Raw genomic sequence first — 23,692 nt, 5'->3', positions numbered from 1 at the left:
ATAACTTGATAGTGGCAGTGAAGATTACACCGTAGCTAGGCCTGACACAGTAAATCCAGCACATGGCCTGTCCCTTTGCCTTGTGAATCCACCAAAATAGCCTTAGTAACACAAAGAAATGCCAGTGCTTCATTTGGAGGATAGTTTTTGGAAAGATCCATGGGAAAGATCCTTTTGAGTGAGGGCAGGAAAAGGAATTTACTGTTCCTGGAGCTTAACAAAGCTCTCCCCCATTTAGACTGCGAGCCCGTCATTGGGCAGGAATTGTCTCTAACAGTTGCCAAATTTTACATTCCAAGTGCTTCGTACAGTGCTCTGCACATAGTAAGCGCTCAATAAATACTACTGAATGAATGGAACTGAAATGTTACTGCAATACTTAAAGCTATGTTGAATTAACCTGGGGAGGTTTCCTGGAAGTGATGGGCTAGCTAATTTGGCCATCATTCACTTACTTTATAAAACCTACCAAAAGGAAATGAAAAAAGGCAAAAATTTCAGGCCTCACAGAACATTGCATCCCAGAATGATCAAGTGTCAAAAATCTCAACTGGTTCTTCTAGTCTATTATTCCTCTTTCCATAGATGTCAAATTCTCAAGAAATACAAAAGGTGAAAGGTTGAGTTCAAAAATTCCTGCAATATTTTCATCAAGAGGATGACCCAAACTTCCAATTAAGGAGGACTCTAAGACAAAACAAAAGACCTATTGAATCTTCCTTAAATGTTCACAGAACAGTGGAATTAGATGAAGCCATAAGAGACAAGTACTCCTAACTCAGCATAGATTTCTGCTCATCAAATGCAGAGTTCCTGCCTTAAAATTTGGTCCCCTGTTTTCCCTGCTCACTCCCTCAATCAACTCACTCTGGGGACAAAACTATAATATGGTGTTCAAAGAGTGTTTCTCTTCCTCAAGCTAGTTTGTTGTTCTTTTCTTCCAAGAGGTTCAAGGTGCTTTTGAGAAAATAAATCATTAATATTTATAGTCAACTCCCTATAAAGTAGTTGATTATTATTTCTATTATTTCTTGAAGGAACTGCAGCAGCTGTTACGTCTTGCTCATGGACAACACTAAACCAGTGGTTAAGTAGGAGTTCAAAGCTGAATCAGTTACAGCTCAAAGGTGTTTCTCTTTCAACTGATCTTTATCTTATTCCACTGAAATTTGGTTGGGGCTAGAGCAGCTTGGGATCATTGTGGCAGGCATTCTGCATAATAATTACGACGGCCTCACTCAAATATTTGTCCAATATTTGCCTCGCAAAACACCTCCTTCCACACTATGAGAGCCAGTGGTGCGGAGTTAGACATGGTGTCTAATGCCTTTGTGCAGGTGGAGGAAGATAGTGGGGAGTGATAAGGGAGTTTGCCTTAGCAGTATGAGAAGTCAGGTAGGATCGATCAGTGCAGGCATTGTGCCCGGCAGGGCTGCTGGGTGTGCCAGCATCTGCCATAGCACTAGGCCGACCCCTGTACCAGCATAGACACTGACTAATTTAGTATCCCTTATTACCTAATGTTTAAATTGATTTATATCTTTCACAACTAAAAATAAAATGCACCAGGGCATCCAGACACCTGGTGGTTTTACTGGCTTTTCAGGCAGTAGATTCACAGGAATTGCCGTGAATTTTATACATAATATGTATTTTACCTTGTTTTCCAAGCAAATTCCCTCTCTTCACCCACCCACCTGCTTATCCTAGACTTGCCTAAAACACCCACTCATCTGAAAGGCTGGAATGCTAGCCTGCTTTTCACAAAATCACATTGTTCGAGGTGAAATGGCTGATGATTGGGAATTATTCTCCAAGAAACAGCTGTACCATTTCACAGTCCAGCATTTCTAATAACCCTGCCACATGCTTGAGGCCCTGATACTCCCCCTTGTTACAACATTCCCTTTGCCCATCCATGCAATAAGACGCTGCTGAGGAGGATAAATCTGCCTAAGCTGGACAGGGTGAGCCTTCTTGGATCTGGATCCCATCAGCTGTATGTTCCTGAGTGCAGAGCCCCCTCTGAGGATGGAAAAGAGGTCTCGAAGTCCCTCCAGAAGGTCCCATAGCCGAAACAGGGACTCCAACCCCAAAGACGGCAAAAAGGAGAAGGCAGAGAGAAGTGGAGGCAGCAGCCAAGATGCCGGGCAGGAAAGACAGAATTCCAAAAGGGGTAGAGTGAAGGAAGACAAAAAGGAGACCAGAAGCACTCTTGAGGTGGATAACAGAGTCCAGACCTCCACCGTGGTGGATGTGGATGATGTAATGGGCTCCTATGAAGAGGAAACTGAGGTGATGGCTCTGTTGGAAAGTGAGCGGCAAGAGGAAGGTACTGTTTGAAAATGAGGGAGCAGGAGGAAGAGAGAAATGTACCTCCCAATCAATAGCATTTATTGAGCATCTACTGTATGTAGAGCACTGTACTAAGTGCTTGGAAGAGTTCAATATAGCAGACTTGGTAGACAAAGCTGCTGTAAGGAGCTTGCAGAATAGATGGGCAGAGAGACAAAAAAAAAAAATTACAGATATGTTCGTAAGTGCTGTGGGGCTGAAGATGTGGTGAATATCAAATGCTTTTATACCAGTTGGTAAAAAGGGACAACATATACTATAGACTAGAACAGATAACATGAATGCCACTTCAGAGGGTATGGAAGGTCTATCTAGTTCTAAAGGAGAGTAAAAGACTTTTATTCTAATCACCAAGGACAGTGTTGCTCAATTTTTATACCAATTAGAATTAATTTTTATGAAAACCTTTCTCTCCTCAATAGTGCATTCCTGAAGAGCAAAAAGCTAAATAAGGGAAACAAACTAAGGCATAGTTGTGGTATAATTAGCAGTGGGTTCCATGAAGCAGTTCCTGGTAAAGGCTTGTATCTATTAATGACACTTTAAGGAGACTGGGTTAATAGTATGAGTTAGCTTACCTTTTGTATGTTCCAAATCAAATAACCTTCTTCCAAATCTTTCCCTCTTCAAAACCCTACTTAAAAATCACCTCCTCCAAGAGGCGTTCCCAGACTGAGCTCCTCTTCCCCCTCTACTCCCTCTGCCATCCCCCCTTTACCTCTCCGCAGCTAAAGCCTCATTTTCCCCTTTTCCCTCTGCTCCTCCACCTCTCCCTTCCCATCCCCACAGCACTGTACTCGTCCGCTCAACTGTATATATTTTCGTTACCCTATTTATTTTGTTAATGAATTGTACATCACCTTGATTCTATTTAGTTGCCATTGTTTTTACGAGATGTTCTTCCCCTTGACGCTGTTTATTGCCATTGTTCTTGTCTGTCCGTCTCCCCCGATTAGACCGTAAGCCCATCAAACGGCAGGGACTGTCTCTATCTGTTGCCGACTTGTTCATCCCAAGCGCTTAGTACAGTGCTCTGCACATAGTAAGCGCTCAATAAATACTATTGAATGAATGAATTAATCCTAGAGAATGTGAGCCAGAAAAAGTTTTCTGTATATCCTTTGCATTCCAGAAATAATGTCCCAAAAGCATTTTGTTTTAATTCAAATCCCCTCCCAAGCAGGGTATAATAATTGAGTTTTCTGCAGATTCAAACTGAGGATTGGTGCCATTTTTAGTAAACCCTGGAGCTAATGAAGCAGCATATCCATCCAGCTAAAGATATTTTTCTCATCCAGTTCTTCTGCAAGGCAATTTTCCTGTATTTCAAGAGGAAGGGAACTGCCCTATGAGAAGGACCTGTGAGCAGGAGCCTGAAGGGCTAAGATGTGCAAGAATTGAAATCCTTCATGAAGCTCACTGTGGGCAGGGAATGTTATCTACCCACTCTCTTGTACTGAACCATCCCAAGTGCTCAGTACAGTGCTTGGCATTCAGTAAGCACTCACTAAATACCACTGATTGATTGATGAAGGGAGAGATGCCTGTTGAATCACTTTCCCAATAGCTGAAACTGACAGAGGTTGGGCAGAGGAAAGATGGGTGGGGTGCTTGCTAGGCTATCAGAGACAAGGCTTTACGTGATCGGGAAGCTGGATTGAAGGATGGGAGGAGACAGCAATGGGGGTAAGAGTGGCCATAGCCAAATGGTAGTTGACTTAGCCTGCTTTTCTGGCACATGTGCCAGGGGATTGTCAATTTATACTCAAGGAGAATACTAGTCTTAATTTAACGCTCGGTTCTCAGACGTTTCCTTAAAAACCATCCTGCCTGCAGAATCTGGTGCTATAGACCTCCGATCTTAGTAATTTAATAATGTTGGAAGTAAAATTTCAAGGAAAATTTCCTTTTAGAGAATTCTGCTTTGAACAATTTTCTGCTTCCTTGTTCCTCAGGTTGTTATTGTAATTATTATTTAACATTTTCTGAGTACCAGAAATAGAGTGACTATGTTTGGAATCACTAGAAACTGCTCTTTCTCATGACTATTCTGGTTACTGAAAGGCCTGTGAGATTTCTGTAGTTTAAATAGGCTGTTTCTAGTTATTCACGCCTGTTGGTGTACCGTCAGCGGTCAGCAACTTAGCAACAAGAGGTGATGTTGGGTCCTAGAGGTAGAGACTGAACATATTCACATGCCTCAAATAATTATGGCATTATTAAATGCTTACTATGTGCTAAGTGCTGGGCTAGATACATGGTTATCAGATTAAACACAAACCCTGGCCCACACAGAGCTCAAATTTTTTTCTCCTCATTTTACAGATGAGTAAACTGAGGCCCTGGAGTCATTAAATGACTTGCCCAAAGTCACCCACTGCTGGCAAGTGGCAGAGCTGAGACTAGAACTGGGTCTCCTGAGTCCTACTGCCAGGCTCTTTCCATTAGGCCACTCTGCCTCATTAGAGAACTAAAAAGGGCATATAAAAGCGCTCAGAGCTGATCATATTTTGCCCCTAGTTTAGCATTTCTCTATTGTAGCATTAACTGTAGTTAGTTTCTTAAAACAAATGTGATTTATAGCAATGGGGAATTTAAAAGGAACTTCTCAGAAGTTTCATCTGAGAAGGCACTATTTCATTTCAATTTATTTTACTATGTTGAGCATGAAAAATGCAAGCACCCCATCTCTATGGTGCACATTCTTGGGTGATTGAGAAATTTATTTTCAGTCTGACCCAGTTGGTGTCAACCATTCATTACAGTAAACATTTGTGTGATTATTCTTCTTCTTCTTTTATAGGCATAAAATCTTCCAGCCTAGGAGCCTGTGAATGGTTTCTTATCATCTTGTCTCTTCTTTTCATCATTGTGACATTCCCCATTTCTATCTGGTTCTGCATAAAGGTGAGACTGCATGAACAGTTGCTGAACAGAATACCACAGCTTCTCTCATATTCAGCTTTTATGTTTGACCCATATTTATTTTCAGCTCCCAGTATCCAAACACTTACTAGATGTTTCATGGAAAAAAAAAACTCCTTAACTGAATCAGATAATTCTTTAACTGTTTTATGAACTATGTTGAATATAAACTCTGGGACATTCCACATTACTTAAAAATATAATTTTAAATTATCCCTCTGACCTATGCTATGAAGCAGATTCTTGAAGATATTTTATAAATGAAGGAATTAAAGCATATTAGTTATAAAACATGTTTGTGAGAGGGTTGGAACACATGTAGTCAGGTTTACGATTTATAATCTGTCTAGAAAGACACTCTCATTAGTTTAACTATCATGATCTTCTATAGCTTTCAAGTGTGATATCCAGATCCCCAGACAATTCTTTGGAACTATTTTCCTTTAGTTACAATGCAATCAGAAATTCACTAGCTAAACCTCTTTTTAACCCCTAGGGCCTGTTTCCTAGGTTGAAATTGTAAACTTTTCTTCAGAGTCTATACCACCCAACACTCCTTTATCCATTTTAAATGCCAAGTTAACATGCTTTTCATATGAACTAGAAAAATTTATTTTTGGGAGAGCATAGAAAGTTCATTTGGAAACAAAAGAAAGGCAAGCACTTAAATATACCCATATGTAAATATTTTATAGTCTTATTTCCCTTATCTTTAATATATTTTAATGTCCTGTAGACTATGAACTCCTTGTAGTCAGGGATCATGATACTTGGTATAGTGCTGTGCACACCATAACTGCTCAGTAAATGCCATCGATTGATTTACTGAAATAGCAGTCCTCATATCACATACTTTATTTGAAGGTGCAAAAATCAACATGTGTTTAGATATAAAGTATTATGGGACATTATAATGAAACTTCCCTGAATGTAATTCATCAAGAGTTTTAAAATGAAAGGGCCTAAATCACAGCAGAAGAGTCTATATGGTTTTCAAGTGACTATTACTTATTTTGAGTTTCGTCCACAAACTCAAAACAAAACAACATGGCCAAGTAACTCTGCCTTCCCCTGATGTTTGAAAATGTCCCCTAGCTGTTTGGCCAAACATTATTGTGAATGAATCAAGTATCTTGATTTCCAAAATGGACTTCTGTGTCACTTGGTCTAAGATTCCAATAGCTTCACATCTTAGGGGACTATTAGCTCTTAATTTCCCATTTCAGGTTGTACGAGAATATGAACGAGCCATTATATTTCGCCTGGGTCATCTCCTTCCAGGAAGAGCCAGAGGACCTGGTAAATAAAACTTCTTTAATCCTTTAGCCTTTACTTTCCCCTTACTTTTGTATTTTTCTTTTTCCTAAATTCTAGACAATCCCTCCCAAGTAATGACATTGAAAATACACTTCTGGTGTCTCAGCAAGAAACAACTCTTGTGAGGAATAGGGAAGGAGAATACAAAAGAATACTGGTGTCCTAGATCTTATAATCTGGGAAGAGGGAAGCAAAGAAAATGTATTTTATGGTAGAATGATGTTATGGTGCCACCTTCACAAAGGACTATCACTAAGACATATCCTGAGCCAAAGGTGCGAGCCACACAGTGGTGTATTTCAGGAAATTCATTCATTCATTCAATAGTATTTATTGAGCGCTTACTATGTGCAGAGCACTGCACTAAGCGCTTGGGATGAACAAGTCGGCAACAGATAGAGACAGTCCCTGCCGTTTGACGGGCTTACAGTCTAATCGGGGGAGACGGACAGACAAGAACAATGGCACTAAACAGCGTCAAGGGGAAGAACATCTCGTAAAAACAATGGCAACTAAATAGAATCAAGGCGATGTACAATTCATTAACAAAATAAATAGGGTAACGAAAATATATACAGTTGAGCGGACGAGTACAGTGCTGTGGGGATGGGAAGGGAGAGGTGGAGGAGCAGAGGGAAAAGGGGAAAATGAGGCTTTAGCTGCGGAGAGGTAAAGGGGGGATGGCAGAGAGAGTAGAGGGGGAAGAGGAGCTCAGTCTGGGAACGCCTCTTGGAGGAGGTGATTTTTAAGTAAGGTTTTGAAGAGGGAAAGAGAATCAGTTTGGCGGAGGTGAGGAGGGAGGGCGTTCCAGGACCGCGGGAGGACGTGACCCGGGGGTCGACGGCGGGATAGGCGAGACCGAGGGACGGCGAGGAGGTGGGCGGCAGAGGAGCGGAGCGTGCGGGGTGGGCGGTAGAAAGAGAGAAGGGAGGAGAGGTAGGAAGGGGCAAGGTGATGGAGAGCCTTGAAGCCTAGAGTGAGGAGTTTTTGTTTGGAGCGGAGGTCGATAGGCGACCACTGGAGTTGTTTAAGAAGGGGAGTGACATGCCCAGATCGTTTCTGCAGGAAGATGAGCCAGGCAGCGGAGTGAAGAATAGACCGGAGCGGGGCGAGAGAGGAGGAAGGGAAGTCAGAGAGAAGGCTGACACAGTAGTCTAGCCGGGGTATAACGAGAGCCCGTAATAGTAAGGTAGCCGTTTGGGTGGAGAGGAAAGGGCGGATCTTGGCGATATTGTAGAGGTGAAACCGGCAGGTCTTGGTAACGGATAGGATGTGTGGGGTGAACGAGAGGGACGAGTCAAGGATGACGCCGAGATTGCGGGCCTGCGGGATGGGAAGGATGGTCGTGCCATCCACGGTGATGGAGAAGTCTGGGAGCGGACCGGGCTTGGGAGGGAAGATGAGGAGCTCAGTCTTGCTCATGTTGAGTTTTAGGTGGCGGGCCGACATCCAGGTGGAGCCGTCCCGGAGGCAGGAGGAGATGCGAGCCTGAAGGGAGGGGGAGAGGACAGGGGCGGAGATGTAGATCTGCGTGTCATCTGCGTAGAGATGGTAGTCGAAGCCGTGAGAGCGGATGAGTTCACCGAGGGAGTGAGTGTAAATGGAGAACAGAAGAGGGCCAAGAACTGACCCTTGAGGAACTCCAACAGTTAAAGGATGGGAGGGGGAGGAGGCTCCAGCGTAGGAGACCGAGAATGATCGGCCAGAGAGGTAAGAGGAGAACCAGGAGAGGACAGAGTCCGTGAAGCCAAGGTGAGATAAGGTATGGAGGAGGAGGGGATGGTCGACAGTGTCAAAGGCAGCAGAGAGGTCAAGGAGGATCAGAATGGAGTAGGAAATGGCTCACAAGCCTTTGGTGTGGCATCAAAATTTCTCAAAGGCTGAGCCCACTTAGGGATGGGTTCAAGGCCTACTCCTGCATTCTATTCCTAATATATATCCAAAGGACTATTTTTTTTCCCAACTACAGCTTTACATTGTAATGGTCATTTTGCTATTCACAGTGACCACTAAATCCTCAGTATTCTAAAGCATCTACCATCCTGTATTCATGGTTCATTTTGTCCACTCTCCCCTTGTCTTTGAATTTCCTTCTCCTTGTTCTGATTGGATCACCAATTAACCATGGCATTTTAAGTTCTAATGCCACCTCTGCAGATGCTCACTTGCCCCTCCTCCCCCAAGATTGGGGATTATGTGCAAATTTAATGATCATGCTGTCTATCCCAGCATGTGGGGCTGACAAAAGAATGTTAAAACATACTGTTATAAGCTGGAAAAGAGTTGGAGAAATTACTTAACTCAGTTTCCTCTCACCTGCCTCACACCAATGAAGTACTGAAATATCCAGTAGACAGGTGCTTGTCTCTTCTTTCCTTAAAGCTTTCCAGGAATGGAGACTTACACTTTCTTAAATAGCCTAGTCCAGTGTTTGTCACCTTGACAAAGAATTCCCTCTCTGGGGAGAGGAGAAGGAGAAATACATTTGGGAGTGTTCCACTGGGGTTATTTATGCTCTAATCTTCCTTTTATTCTAGAGTTTAGGGAATCAAAAATATTCTTTGTCCTCTGGAGGCAGAGCATTATATTAGGGAGTGTACATGTTCTAATGGAAAAGACACAGGATTAAGTTAGGAGATCTGGGTTCTAGTTCTGACTCTAGTTATGACTGTTATGCAACCTTGGATAAGTGATTTATGTCCTGAGCCTCCCCACCCCTGTTTGTACCAACCAGGACCTTCCTAGACTGGGGAAGCCTCGGTGACATCTAGTAAAGTCAAACCACAACTCTGATCACTAAGGTTACTGCAGAAAGTTTTTTTATCAACATGCAAGGGAGTGACACATATACACACTCACTCACTCCCCCAAGGTCCAGTACCACTCTGCTGGTCAAGGGAGCCCATGCTGCCACTGCTTCTTCTTTCTGCTTCTAAGTGCTGTTGCCTCCTTCTCCTGCTTTCTTCTTGCTTCTGTATACCCTTTGCTTGTCTCCGTGCCCACCTTTTATCAGCCTTAGGCATCACAGCTGTGGCTCTATGTGGCAGTCATTGTTTGGTCCAGGCCTGTTACCGGGTAGAGCAGGGAGAGAAAGCCACACCTGCAATCACCTGCCTCAAGTAGAGCACATCATTGGCTTCGCCAGTCTGTTCCTTGTTTGCAGGATTACGAACAGTCACTAATAAGGCAGCTTGTTGGCTCACCACAACTTAACTTCTTGATTATCTTGTATCTAACCAAGTGCTTAGTTCCATGGGTGGCACATAGTAAGTGCTTAGCAAATACCACAACTCTTCTTATTATTAGTGCCTCAGTTTCCTCATCTATGAAATGGGGATAAAATACCTGTTCTCTCACCCTCTTAGACTGAGAGCCCCATGGGGGATAGCTGCTTTGCCCGATCTGGTTATATTGTATCTACCCCAGCACTTATCACATTGGTTGGCACTTAGTAAGCACTTAAAACATTTTTATTAGTAGTTGTATTATAATAGGACAATTCTCTTAATACAGGTGCAACTCATCAACACTGGAAGATTCTAATTCCTTTAACTACAATTTTTTTATCAGTTCTTTCACTATCCCAGCTTTTCTCTCCTATTTGTGAGTTGCTTGAAAATTAAACCTTTGCTGTTCTATCAGCTTTCTCTTTTCCACTCTTTCCTTCATCCTTATCTTTTACCATCTGTGCTCCGAGCTTAAACTAAATTCACTTTAACAAATGGGACTTCCGCTTTCTTCTTTGTCATTCATTCATGTTATTATTCTTCTCTTAGGTCTTTTCTTTTTTGTACCCTGTCTGGACACCTGTCACAAGGTTGACCTTCGCCTCAAAACCTTGGAAATTCCCTTCCATGAGGTAAGCTAAAAAATTATTTGTGATTTCTCCCTTTGTCTTTTCAGTATTTTTTCGTTGGCTCAATAATGGCAGCAAACACATTGCTTGGGGAAAAAACACTATTCCCATCCAACACTTGTTTTATCTTCTGGTGGGCTCTTCTCACTCCAAATGTAGAAAATGAGTAAATTGTCAATCAGACTTTCTAACAGCTGTCTTCCTCCAGTTCCCCAGGAAGTGGTGACATGTCTCACTCAAGTGATCTTCCAGGAGTCAGTGGTGGGGATATCTCTCTTTTGACCCCCTCACCCCACTCCAGTATTTACTCGGTGTAATCTCTATCTCAGCTCTTTCCTACCCACCCAGAGTTCCTCGAGTCCATCTGATCATGCAAACTTTTTTGCCTAGGTGGTGACCAAAGATATGTTTATAATGGAAATAGATGCTGTCTGCTACTATCGAATGGAAAATGCACCTCTCCTCCTTAGTAGCCTCACCCACGTGTCCAATGCTGTCCAGTTGCTGGTGCAGACTACCATGAAACGCCTCTTGGCACACCGATCCTTCACTGAAATACTCCTAGAGAGAAAGAGCATTGCCCAGGACATGAAGGTACTTACGAAAATAGATGGAGAGGAAGTAGTTTTCATTATTTGCACAAATGGCAGAAGGTATTATTATGGATAATTTCAAAAGGAATACACACTGCTGTTCTCCGCTCATCTCCATCACCACCCACTCCAGTGAGCTTAGTAGGGTTATTATCCAGGTGGTCCTGAGAAGGAGGATGGCCTAGAGGAAAGAGCATGCATCTGGGAGTCAGAAGATCTGGGTACTAATCCTGGTTCTGCCACTTATCTGCTGTGTGGCCTTGGGCAAGTCACTTAACTTCTCTGAGCCTCAGTTTTTTCATCTGCATAATGGGGATTTCAATACCTCTTAGACTATGAGCCCCCTGTAGGATCCAATTTGAATGTATCTACCCCAACACTTAGTCCAAGTGGCACATAGTAAGTGCTTAATAAATATTATTATTATTAAGTCATGGAGCACTTTTCACTTCTCTGCGTGATGTTCATTTGCTGTTGATGCACAGCCACATCATGGATCACTTTTTCTCATTCACTGACAGCTGCAGCAGTAACAACAATAATAATTGTGCTATTTCTTAAGCGCTTACTATGTGCCAGGCACGGTACTAAGCGCTGGATACAAGCAAATCAGGTTGGACACAGGGACTGTGATGGGGCTCTACAGTCTTAATCCCCATTTTAAAGATGAGGTAACTGAGGTACAGAGAAGTTAAGTGACTTGCCCAAAGCCACACAGCCAATAAGCAGTGGAGCCAGGATTAGAACCTTCTGGCTCCCAGGCCTGTGCTCTATCCAGTATGCCATACTGCTTCCCCACCAAAAAACCCCCAACTCATTGTGGGTGAGTAAAGTAATAATAATAGTTATGATTGTTGTATTTGTTAATTGCTTACTATGTGCCAGGCACTGTACTAAGCACTGGGGTGCAGACAAGCAAATTGGTTGGACACAGTCCCAGTCCCACATGGGCTCACAGTCTCATTGCCCATTTCCCAGATAAGGTAACTGAGGGACAGAGAAGTGAAGTGATTTGTCCAAGACCACACAGCCAACAAGCGGCTACCAACTCTGTTGTACTCTCCCAAATGCTCAGTATAATGCTCTGCACCGAGTAGGTCCTCAATAACATTGATTGATGGGGGTTGGGATTTCTGCTTATTTGGGAATAACATTCTAGTAAACCTTGTGGTGGAAATGACACTCTAACCCAGGAGTCCAGGCTTGTGAACAACGAGGAAGAAATTTTAACACACCCAGTTCTCCAATAATGTGAGGGTTGTATTCTTGCAAGACCTTATATTAAGGAAAACTGATGCTGTAGTCTTTTGCTGCCATCCTCACCTGTTCTGATGCCATGCTTAAGCAAATAAGCAGCTTCTTCTGAAAGTGTGGCATCTGATCCCAACAGGCTTGTTTACCTGGAGAATGTTGCCTGATTCCCTAATAGCATTCTAGTCAAACACCTAATGAAAATCCATGTTATGGCAATAAGGAGTATAGAAGTATTTTTCTTAAAGGTTTGACAATGAAACTTTTATTTAAGAGACTTCCACAGACCCTAAGCTCTTGCCTCTCCACAGGTGGCTTTGGATGCAGTCACATGTCGTTGGGGAATCAAAATGGAGAGAACAGAAATGTAGGTAGGAATTGAGCCAAGAAGGGTAACAGGTTAAAGATATCTTTTTTTCCCCTCATCCACACTACTAAGCTCTGGTCCTTCTCAATTCTTTCCCCTCTTCTCATTTGTGTAGTTTTTCAATACATGAAACAACAATGCTTTTCATTATTAGAAGTTACTGCACTTGGATTTTTTATTCAGGTTATGAGGTTGGGTCTAAAAATAACCTATAAGAAATCCTAACAGATTATGGTGTAAGTATATAATCTATAAATTCACTCTCCCTGCACTCTTTAATGCATATTTTATATATATATATATATTAGAGTTATGAGCAACTGGTAGTTTAACATAAGTTATAACATAAACCCACTACTTCAGCCTTGTAAATAAGCTCAAAATATTTATCTGTCCACAATTTTTACCAGCCCAAATTCCCAATGCAGGGGGTGTTAAATATTATATATATATATATTTCAAAATTTATAATTAAAATTCACTACTGTTAGTGAATTTTACCCATATGTGAGGTTTTGGCTGGAATGGTTAGTGCGTGGACTGACAGTCACCACACTAGGCATACACAAAATCATTCCTGTTATATTTTACTATTAATTGGTCCTAAATTTTTACTTATCCAATAATAATAATAACGTTGGTATTTGTTAAGCGCTTACTATGTGCAGAGCACTGTTCTAAGCACTGGGGTAGATACAGGGTAATCAGGTTGTCCCACCTGAGGCTCACAGTTAATCCCCATTTTACAGATGAGGGAACTGAGGCACAGAGAAGTTAGGTGACTTGCCCACAGTCACACAGCTGACAAGTGGCAGATCTGGGATTTGAACCCAGGTCCTCTGACTCCCAAGCCCGGGCTCTTGCCACTGAACCACACTGCTTCTCTTCCAATGTAAAAGGAGAAATGGTTATTAGTTTGCACTGAGCATGAAAACATACTGAATTCCAAACTATTTTTTTTTTTCCAGTAAAGATGTGCGGTTGCCAGCCGGACTCCAACATTCACTGGCTGTGGAAGCAGAAGCTCAAAGACAGGCCAAAGTTAAGGTAACATTACACTGGTTAGTCAGCCTCTCAGAGCCAGCCATTTCCTTCTTCTGAATGAACTTATTCCAGCAAGTATCATCTTCCCACCCAAACCCTGTCCTCCCCCTGACTTTCCTCTCACTTTGGACACGCCATCATCCTGCCTGTCTCATCTCTCTCATACAACCCACATATTCAACCTATCACCACATGCTGTTGGCTTTACCTTTACATTATAGCTAAAATCCACCCTTTACATCCAAACTGTTACTAAACTGATCCAAGCACTTTTCAATTCCCACCTTGACCACTGCGGCAGTCTCCTGGCCTCCCTGCCTCCAGTCCTTACTTTACTCTGCTGCCTGGATCATTTCCGCCACCCCCCACCCAAAAGAAAAGTTGACTCCCCATTTCCCTACTTTTCAAGAACCTCCAAGTTTGCCCAGCCTTTTCCCCACTAAGCAGAAACTCCTTACCATTGGCTTTAAAACACTCAGCTTGCCCCCTCCTACCTTACTTTGCTAATTGCTTACTACAGTACACTCCACACACTTTGCTCTTCTAATACCAAACTCAGTATACTTCGACTTCATCTATCTCACCACTGACCCCTTGCCCAAGTTTTCCCCCTGACCTGGAACTCTCTCCTCCCTCATATACAACAGATCACGACTCTGTGCCCTTTAAAAGCGTTATTAAAATCACATCACCTCAAGAAGCCTTACCGTTTTCAGAGCCCTCTGCTAAGAATTTGGGAAGGAACGACTGAGTTGTGCCCTTTAAAAGCGTTATTAAAATCACATCACCTCGAGAAGCCTTACCGTTTTCAGACCCCTCTGCTAAGAATATGGGAAGGAACAACTGAGTAAGAGACCCAGACTGCTTTGAGAGAGCACTCAGTCCGAGGGGATCCAACAGACAAGCCATTCACGAACAATTATGGCCTTCGATATTACCTGTAGTATTTATTAAGTACTGACAGAATGCAGAGCAGTGTACTGTGCACTGAGAGAGAATATACAGAATATACAGACATGGCTCCTGCCTCTTGTGGGGCTCACAGTCTAAGAACAAGTGTGAAAGGATAAATATAGACCATATTTTATTTGCATCATTGCCCCCAGAGCATCAACAGGCCAGGGTTCTCCCCCTCTAGATTGCAAGCTCGTTGTGGGCAGGGAATGTGTCTGTTTGTTGTTATATGGTACTCTCCCAAGCACTTTATACAGTACTTTGCACCCAGTAAGCACTCAATAAATACAATTGAATGAAAGCCCTCCCTTCATTCCCCCTTCTCTCCCCTCTCTTACAATTGGATTTGTACCCTTTATTCTACCCACCTCAGCCCCAAAGGATTTATGTACATATCTGTAATTTATTTTAAAGTCTTTGTCTCAATCGATGTTATTTATTGAGTTACTATGTGCAGAGCACTGTACTAAGCACTTGGGAGAATACAGTAAACAGAATTAGTGGGTATGTTGGAGAAGCAGCGTGGCTCAGTGGAAAGAGCACGGGCTTTGGAGTCAGGGCTCATGAGTTCGAATCCCAGCTCTGCCACTTGTCGGCTGTGTGACTGTGGGCAAGTCACTTAACTTCTCCGTGCCTCAGTTCCCTCATCTGTAAAATGGGGATTAAGACTGTGAGCCCCACGTGGGACAACCTGATTCCCCTATGTCAACCCCAGCGCTTAGAACAGTGCTCGGCACATAGTAAGCGCTTAACAAATACCGACATTATTATTATTATTATTCTCTGCCCATAACAAGCTTAGAATCTAGAGGTCTTAAAGCTCCTTGTGGGTAGGAAACATTCTATCAAATCTGTTATATTCTTCTCTCCCAAGCACTTAGGATAGCGCTTGTACACAGTAAGTACTCAATAAATATGACTGATTAATAATTATGGTATTTGATTAATTGAGAATAATATAGCCATTGCAGACATCCAGACATCAAGCAGACATTGATTAGACTGTAAGCCCGTCAAACGGCAGGGACTGTCTCTATCTGTTGCCGACTTGTTCATTCCAAATGCTTAGTACAGTGCTCTGCACATAGTAAGCGCTCAATAAATACTATTGAATGAATGAGCATCCCAAGAGTTACCTCCTAGATACAGTCTGAGCACTTGCGACTTGAGCTCCTCACAGCACAATAACTAAGTGAAGAAGAGATATCCTTGAATTCTCTTTTGACTTTGTGCCCTAGGTGATAGCTGCTGAAGGGGAGAAAGCTACCTCAGAATCTCTCAGGATGGCAGCTGAGATGCTTTCAGGAAGTCCAGCTGCTATTCAACTTCGATACCTCCACACACTTCAGGCTTTGTCCACAGAGAAACCATCTACTGTTGTCTTACCTCTGCCTTTTGATCTGTTGAATCTTTTGTCTTCTGCTGGCAATAAAACCCAAGGAAGTATCCCATTCCCTCATCCTCCCAAACTTCCAGAGCCAGCGGATCACAAAAAGAAAGACTCTCCCATGTTATAAGAAGGTCCAAGGAGAATATGTTTCTTAGGAGAGCTACCAAACTGATAGAGATTACTCTATAACATTCAGCCAATCAAAATGACGCATATGTCTTTAAAAATGAAAATTGTTCATAACATGGGATAATAATAATAGTAATGTTATTTGTTAAGTGCTTACTAAGTGCCAGGCAAATACTAAGCGCTGGGGTGGATGCAAGCAAATTGGGTTGGGCACAGTCCCTGTCCTACATGGGGCTCACAGTCTTAACCCCCATTTTACAGATGAGGAAACTGAGGCACAGAGAAGTGATTTGCCCAAGACCACATAGCAGACAAGCAGTGGAGTCAGGATTAGAACCCATGACCACCTGACTCCTAGGTCCTATGGTGAAGAGTGCTCTATTCACTATGCCATGCTGAGATAGAGTGGAGTAAAGCCTCTTCTAGTGCAACAAGCCAGTGTATTAACTCACTGGGGCATTTTAAGAAAAATATTCAAACTGGAAAGGTAATTGTGCTAAGAAAAGTCAGAGTATCTCACCCTGTATCACACATAAAGAACTACTCATGTATAGTGGAGACAGGAGCCAAATAAATTAACCCAATAGAAAACATTTGGAAAACTCAGAAAAAAGAACTTATACTTGAGCTCGTTAATGTTTTTCAAAACCACTTTGAGGTTCTTGTATTTTCCTAGTTAAACTGTCTTTAAAATGGAAAGACTTTGTGCCTTCAAATCGATTTATATATTAGAAAACAGACACCTTAACTGCCTTTTGGTTAAAAGTAGAAGGCCAAAATGAAACAGGCCTTTTCAAGAGAGTACACGTATTAGAAATAATAAGCTAGATAACTTTTACATGAGCCAAACCTTCCTCTAAGATTTTGGGGAACTTTTCTAAATTACTTAGAGTGTACATGTTATATACAATGAGAAAAAGGGGGGAAAAAGTAAATGCTGAAGTAAAATAATTGGTAAAGTGACTCTCCATTTATGCAGTACATTATCCCTCTGTCAGTACATGAACTATTTGTCATCATAGAAACAAACTCTTAAATTAAGGTTGTAGTCAGGTAATTGCTCCTAAATTGCTAAACACAGGGATCTTTTGTGTTTATATGTGTTCCCCTTTGAGAAACTGGAAGTCCATTTTTTTTCTTGCAATTTTCTTCTGAAGTTGACCAATATGATATGGAAATTTTTCTACTAGGAAATAAATTAAGAACAACACATTTTTGGACAAATTGTGCTTCATTTGGTTTCTTCCTTTTTAAGAAGTCATTGAATTAACTCACTTCATCACTGTGACTTTAAGAAAAAAAATTCAAACTGGAAAAAGACCATTATGCAGTAGTTGTTATTTCCCACAAACTCCATTATTTGAGTATTTGAGTTCCAATGACAGAACTATCATATTTGAAATGTTCAGTGGCCTGAATAAATTTGAATATAATTGAATGTTAATGAAAGGCACTTTCTGGAACTTGACCATCATTAGTGTTTGGATTTGCTAAATTTGAGACTTTTGGTGGCAGCTTTAGTCCGGGGAGTATGGGTTTTGGATTTCATGCGTGAAACACCCTCTCCTTTTTGAGTTTTACCTGAAAAAAAAACCAGAAATATTTTAGATAAAGGCAATCCCTTTTTTAACACAATTTTTTTTTCTTTTTTAAGATTTTTTTTTAATTGACTCAAATTCCTAAAATAAGTCCACTGTTTCCAAAAATAAACTTTCAGATTAAAAAATACATCTTGGGTACATATAAAAATAAATGCTAAAAGCAAACTTCAAAATTTTAGGAAGTTTAGAATTTAATTCCCTCACTACAACAGAGGCAATGTAGCAGAAACACAAGTCTTATATAAGACTACCAGATTTTTATTCAGTTAATTAAACTTAGGAGGGTTTAACTATAAGTAGGAAAGAAAAAAAATGAATGCACTCTACTTCAATATTCAGGGCCTAACACTGAACTCCAGTGTACAAAGCAGTTTTAAATCACCATCACTGGGTAAGGAGGATGCGCACTGATGGATTACTAATTGGGAAAACTAAGGTGAAAAGCTGTCCCTTCCACAGTTCAAAAAATCCATGTAGCCCCAAGAGATGGAGCAAATGAATCCTCCCTATTCCTTTCTTCTTCAAGAGTTAGCTGTCACAGAGTCAACTACATAAGAATATAAAGTCATTGGATCAGTCTTGTACTCTAGGATTCCATCTTGGACAGTGACAACAAAAGATGCTTGCGGAACAGTGTGTAACAACCTAATAGTTGCATTGGGATCAGCAGAATTTACTGTCCATCTAATGTCTGCCAACCACTGTTCTTTTAGGGAACATACCAAAGAATTAAAAGATGAAATTCCTTTCCTTAAGAGACAGAAACAAATAGACAAATATGTATCAGTTAAAAGAATGATAAGGAGAAACACAAGTCAAAAACAAATATATAACCAGGAATTAACCAGGGAATTAATAACAGAATGCCTACTGGAAGAGGTGACTGTTTAAGAGGGTTTTAAAGGAGGGGAGTGATGTGACATGGCAAAACTTAGGAACGAGAGTACTCCATGCCAAGGGAGAATAGCTGAAAGAGGCGGGTAGTTGAGACATTTGCTTGTGAAGAAATGAAGAGCATGACATAGCAGGAAAAGACAGTGGGAACTGCACTGCTCTAGGAATCAGAAGACTTTCGTTCTAGTCCCAATTCCACCTGTTGGACCGAGCAGAAATCCCCCAAAATAAACTGGTTAATGTGGTTGTGCTGTAAAGACCACATTGACTACCAAGACAACAGCAATGGTCCGACATTGTAGTATGCTGTGATCACTCTGGGCATCCTGCACATAAAAAGCCTTGATGTATCCTATCCAATGTACTACACTCTTGCCCATCTACTCTTTGCATTCTGTGCTCCAGAGGCAACATGACTGGCAGGAGCGAGGAGTGAGAGAATGCAAACGGAGCTGTGCACACCACTGGCATTACAATGAATTCTTCCTTGCAGATTCTCGGTCCTGAACTCCCAGGTCCGAGGCTCATCTTTCATCCCTCATGGGAGACTCGATCATCATTAGAGAACTGGGAGTCAGGTGATGTCAAGTCAGAGCCTTGGAAGTTCTAGTTTTAAACAAGATGTGATGGGGCCAATGGAGGTTTTTGAGAAGAGGAAGGAAGTGTTCCTCAACATCTGCAATCCTAACTTTTTCTTCACACTCATATAGTGCTGACACTGCTTTGTTTTCTATGCTCTTCAGGATGATATCCAGATTTGTAAAAAAAAAAAAATGGGGATCGTTCCAGGAACAAATTACACCTTGGAACAGAGGGATAAAATTAGGAATGAGTCCCTGAAACCAAAGGCACCTGGGAGGCTTCTTCTCTGGAGAAACTGATAATTCAGATATTAAATTTACACTCAATAGCATAAAGAAAAGCACTCAAGATATTTCTGGGAATCTCAGTGTGAGCCTAAGAATGACACAGAGGACACTGATCCCTTCTAGAAAATTTACAGGACATACAATTTCTGAGTCATATTTATCACCTAAAAACAGTAGAATTGGAGGCTCACTTGTCTTTGCTGTTGATGAAGTTGCTTCTTCTTGTTTTTGCTCTTCTTCTTCTTCTCCTTCTTCTTCTTCTTCCTGGACATCATGTCTTTTCTCCAGCTGCATTTGCAGGTCTTTATTTAACACGAGAGCATCATTCAGCTGCTCATTCAGAGTTTCTAACGCCACCTCTGCAACTTGAGCTCGGGTTTCAGTTTCCCTGACAGAGGCAAAACCCCAGAGACACAGTGAAATACAAAACAGCCTAAGCAAGATCAGATTATATATTAGGCATTTCCTTGATGGCCAGAGCAATAAATTTAACTTTTTGCATTTTTCCAAGAGAAGGGAGTACAGCAACACCACCTCTAGCCTGGCACTGGGTGGTATCATGCAGGATGTTACTAATTCCCAAAATCCTTTCCCCCAAAAGCTCCTCCCAGCATCTTGGTATCCCAGTATATAACTGGCCTACCAGGACATATTCCAACCCTGTACCTAAAGGGTAGCTGTGACCCAGGGATCTGATTTCTAATCCAAGAAATGTATGGTCTTTCCCCGAGTTAAGATTTAAAGACAAAGTACCTTGAAAGAGTCTCATTTAATTCTGTCTTTTGGAGATTCTCCTAATTCTAGTCTCATAAACAGGCATTTGTCCTACAACATGTTATCAAAATGATGTGTTGTGTCAGCTCTCCTTTCAGTGGTAAATAAGTGTCAGACCACTTTAAAGTAAATGGGATTTGTTAATTGCTGGGACCAAATGCAACAGCAAGAGGTATACCTCACCGGTTTGTGGGTGATGCCTTCTGGTAGAAGGGTTGTAACCATGAATGGCAAGCAACTGACATTCCTGTCTTCCCCTAGTAACCCTAAGGGACCCAGACTGATCCCAGGTTCCCTTCAGTTCTTAACTTCAGATGGTAGATTGTCTCCTGTGGAGAATTCAAGGCTGCAGGAGAGCTAGGATGCACCTGGATTCCCCCACTTCACCCAATTCATCAATGGTATTTAACTGAGCGCTTTCTGTTTGCAGAATACTGTACTAAGCACTTGGGAGAGTACACTACAACAGAGTTGACAGATTTCCTGCCCACAATAGGTTTACTGTCTAGATGGGGAGATGGACATTAATATAAATAATTTACAATATTTTACATAAAGATATGCACATAAGTGCTGTAGGGTGAAGGGTGGGCAAATATCAAATGCTCAAATGTATCCTGGGTTCTCAGTTGCCCTGAATTCTCATTGGCCAAATCTAGCTTGCAAAGGGCTCAAAGGTGGGGATCCAGGGTCTGGGCAGAACTGCATTTAAAGTTTTATGTTGCCTACATGAGCACACAACCAACAAGGTTCACAGCTGCCCTTCTCTTCCCTTATCCTTAATGACACTGCTCAGTACTTACAAGAGCTTCATTTGAAGATGTTCAATAACTGTCAGTACATCAAATTTCTTCTTGTCCTGGCGGGTGAATGCAATGCTAGCAACCATTCCTTTCTAAGAAAAGAAATACATGTTTGAATCAGTCAGTGATACTTACTGAGCATTTACTATGGGCAGAGCACTGTGCTAACCACTTGAGAGAATACAACAGACTGGTTAGATGGGTTTCCTGCCCATAAGGAGCTATGGTCTAGAGGGATATACACAGAGACAGCAGCATGGACTAGGTTTTTTGGGATAATCCCATTTCACTCTGTTTCAGGCTAAGATGAAAAACTGGAAGAATACAGACCCTGTAACAAGGAAACTAGAAAGGGAAGGAATAGTACAGATCGACAGTCTACAAAGATTAATAAAATTCCAAGCAAATCTGAAAGCTCGATGATTGTAATGTACTAAACATTTTCCTTGGCAAGAGAGAAAGAATATTTTATATAAATTCCATGTCTTCCAGAATACAAAGATATTTCCTTATATAGTCCCTAGAAAAGTAGATAGGTGGCAATCCTTAAATTTTGGAAGGAGAATCAGACATGAAGAGAATAGACTGTTCACAACCACACTGTGTATCAGCTGAGGCAAGAATAAGATTCAAGCCCGGCCCCCGAGTCCAAAGCTTCAACAGACCAAACTGCCTTTCTCTAGTAGAAAGCAGAGGAAAGTGGGAGGGAGTAGGATCTTAAATTTTTGTTAAAAATTTTCACTTCTATACCTGCTTTCCCTCTCTCCTTCTCTTAGTCCCAGTCATGGACTCTCCTTTTCTGCTAATGCTACCATCATCCTGAAGTCTCCTATGTCCCAGATAAGCCTCTCGTGCAACAACTAGGGATGCTATTTACAGAAGTGGGTTTTGGTCTGTGATTCAGTATCATGAGCCACAGCTGTGCCAGCTGCAGCCTTGACAATTCAAATAAAAGCATTTTAAATAAGCCACCTCCTCCAGGTGCCATTCATTAATGCCCCCACCTTTCTGGTCATGCCGGGCCCTCAGTCATCTCAGCACTCCTGCCCCTGCAAGAGATTTCTGTGCTCATGTATACCTCCTCTCCTACAGCCATTGTTTCATTGATTTATGTCAACTTGATGTACACAATAGAGTGTCAGCTCCAGCTCCTTAAAGGCAAGAATCATGTTTTATACTTCTTTTCAATGTCTCCTAAGTGCCTAGTTCAGTTCTCCACCTCCAGTAAGTGGTAGTGGTTGATGATGATTATGCTAGAGCAAGAAACTTCCAGAAAGTTATTTTCCACAACACTAGAATTTTTCACACTTTTCTTCAGGGAAACTACCATGAACTGGGGTGGAGTCCAGGTAATCAGGCATCGGGACACATGGGTGGCAGAAGACCAAATAGATGTCCCAAGATATCCAGAGAAGTCTAGATCGGGTAAGGCAGGTCTAGAAGATTCTGGCAATGAAAATTAGGCTCGAGTACCCTCTGATATGTCCACACTATTGTAGTACCTATAGAGCAAGTGGTGGGTGGTCAGAGACGTTAGGGATGAGAAAGAGAAACGAAGACTAAGAAGGAGGTTTCTCAAGAAGAACGTTTAAAAATCAAAGCAGGAATGAGACTCAGGTTTCAAAAGAAAGGTGGTCCTGGAAAAACAATTTAAGGGTCTCTCCGTAAAACAGTTACCATGTCATTTACTTGTGGCAGATGCCTTCAGCATCTAATTACAGCGCTTTGCCCATTGTAGGCCCTTGATAAATACTGTTGGTGAGAAGAAAGATAAGGAAGGTAACTTCTAAGTTTAGGGAGGCTAAAGGAGTGATGTTGTGAGGAACTCGGAAAAGCAAGTAATGATTAAGAGCTCCTGGAGACCAGAGGATAAAAATCAAAGCTTTCAAGGATCCAGGCCTTTTTCATTAAAGGATGAATTCACTCAATTCACTCAAGCAAAGTGGGCTCATTCATAACGAAGGTACATACCCCTGTAACTGGCACTTGCTCTCCCATCAGAGGCTTCGAGTGGACATTTAGATCTGGCCCTACATATCTAATAAACTCTTCCTGGGTCATTTTCCTACTTTCTCTTCTGGTGTCAGGAGGTGAAATATCCTATAGAAAGAAAATGAAAGAAGCAGTTTTTTATGGGTTCTAGACCAGCAGTGTGCCAGAGGGGATTTCAGCTCCATTCATCTGCAAAGTCTTGGTTTGCTCTATACAGTAGTTCCAGAGTTCATGGCATGCAGGCCAATGGCATATTATTATTATTATTGCTATTGTTATTATAATTGTAATCATAGTATTTGTTAAGTGCTTACTATGAACCAAGCATTGAACTAAGAGCTGGGATAGATATAAGATGATCAAATCCCACCTGGGCTCACAGTCTAAGTAGGAGGGAGAATAGGTACTGAATCCCCATTTTGCAGATGAAGGAACTGAGGCACAGAGAAGTGATTTGTCCAAGGTCACCCAGCAGGTAAGTGGCAGAACCAGGATTAGAACCCAGTGTCTCTGACTCCCAGGCCTATGCCCTTTCCACTAGGCCACACTGCTTTGAAAAGGAAATTTCTAAAAAGGAA

At 41.7% G+C, this 23,692-nt stretch overlaps 3 protein-coding genes across 4 annotated transcripts in view; 1 reads left to right on the top strand and 2 right to left on the bottom strand.

Moving 5' to 3' along the window:
- TDRD5 (tudor domain containing 5) overlaps positions 1 to 9,479 on the bottom strand; it is a 37,173-nt gene extending 27,694 nt beyond the window's left edge. The window contains exon 1 of the mRNA XM_007668940.3: positions 9,457 to 9,479. The gene's annotated coding sequence lies outside the window, so the exon portion shown is untranslated. The remainder of the gene's footprint in view (positions 1 to 9,456) is intronic.
- NPHS2 (NPHS2 stomatin family member, podocin) lies at positions 1,799 to 16,343 on the top strand. The gene is made up of 8 exons (XM_001515684.4): positions 1,799 to 2,332; positions 5,159 to 5,262; positions 6,507 to 6,579; positions 10,374 to 10,456; positions 10,844 to 11,047; positions 12,609 to 12,664; positions 13,633 to 13,711; positions 15,901 to 16,343. The coding sequence occupies exons 1-8, from the start codon at positions 2,002 to 2,004 to the stop codon at positions 16,177 to 16,179; spliced, it is 1,209 nt and encodes a 402-aa protein (XP_001515734.2). The 5' UTR covers positions 1,799 to 2,001; the 3' UTR covers positions 16,180 to 16,343.
- Positions 16,344 to 17,393: 1,050 nt separating this feature from the next.
- The window catches only part of AXDND1 (axonemal dynein light chain domain containing 1), a 35,488-nt gene continuing 29,189 nt past the window's right edge, over positions 17,394 to 23,692 (bottom strand). For both annotated transcript variants that reach the window (XM_007668938.3, XM_029081482.2), the window contains exons 23-26: positions 23,094 to 23,222; positions 21,123 to 21,214; positions 19,737 to 19,933; positions 17,394 to 17,762 (exon numbers count right to left, since the gene is read on the bottom strand). In XM_007668938.3, coding sequence (XP_007667128.2) covers positions 17,656 to 17,762; positions 19,737 to 19,933; positions 21,123 to 21,214; positions 23,094 to 23,222 — 525 coding nt within the window. In that variant the 3' untranslated portion in view covers positions 17,394 to 17,655. The remainder of the gene's footprint in view (positions 17,763 to 19,736; positions 19,934 to 21,122; positions 21,215 to 23,093; positions 23,223 to 23,692) is intronic.

The sequence above is a fragment of the Ornithorhynchus anatinus genome, chromosome 16 (genome assembly GCF_004115215.2).
Source record: "Ornithorhynchus anatinus isolate Pmale09 chromosome 16, mOrnAna1.pri.v4, whole genome shotgun sequence".
Taxonomy (NCBI): domain Eukaryota; kingdom Metazoa; phylum Chordata; class Mammalia; order Monotremata; family Ornithorhynchidae; genus Ornithorhynchus; species Ornithorhynchus anatinus.
Note: the sequence above shows the minus strand (reverse complement) of the source record. Positions and strands in the feature narration are given on the sequence as shown.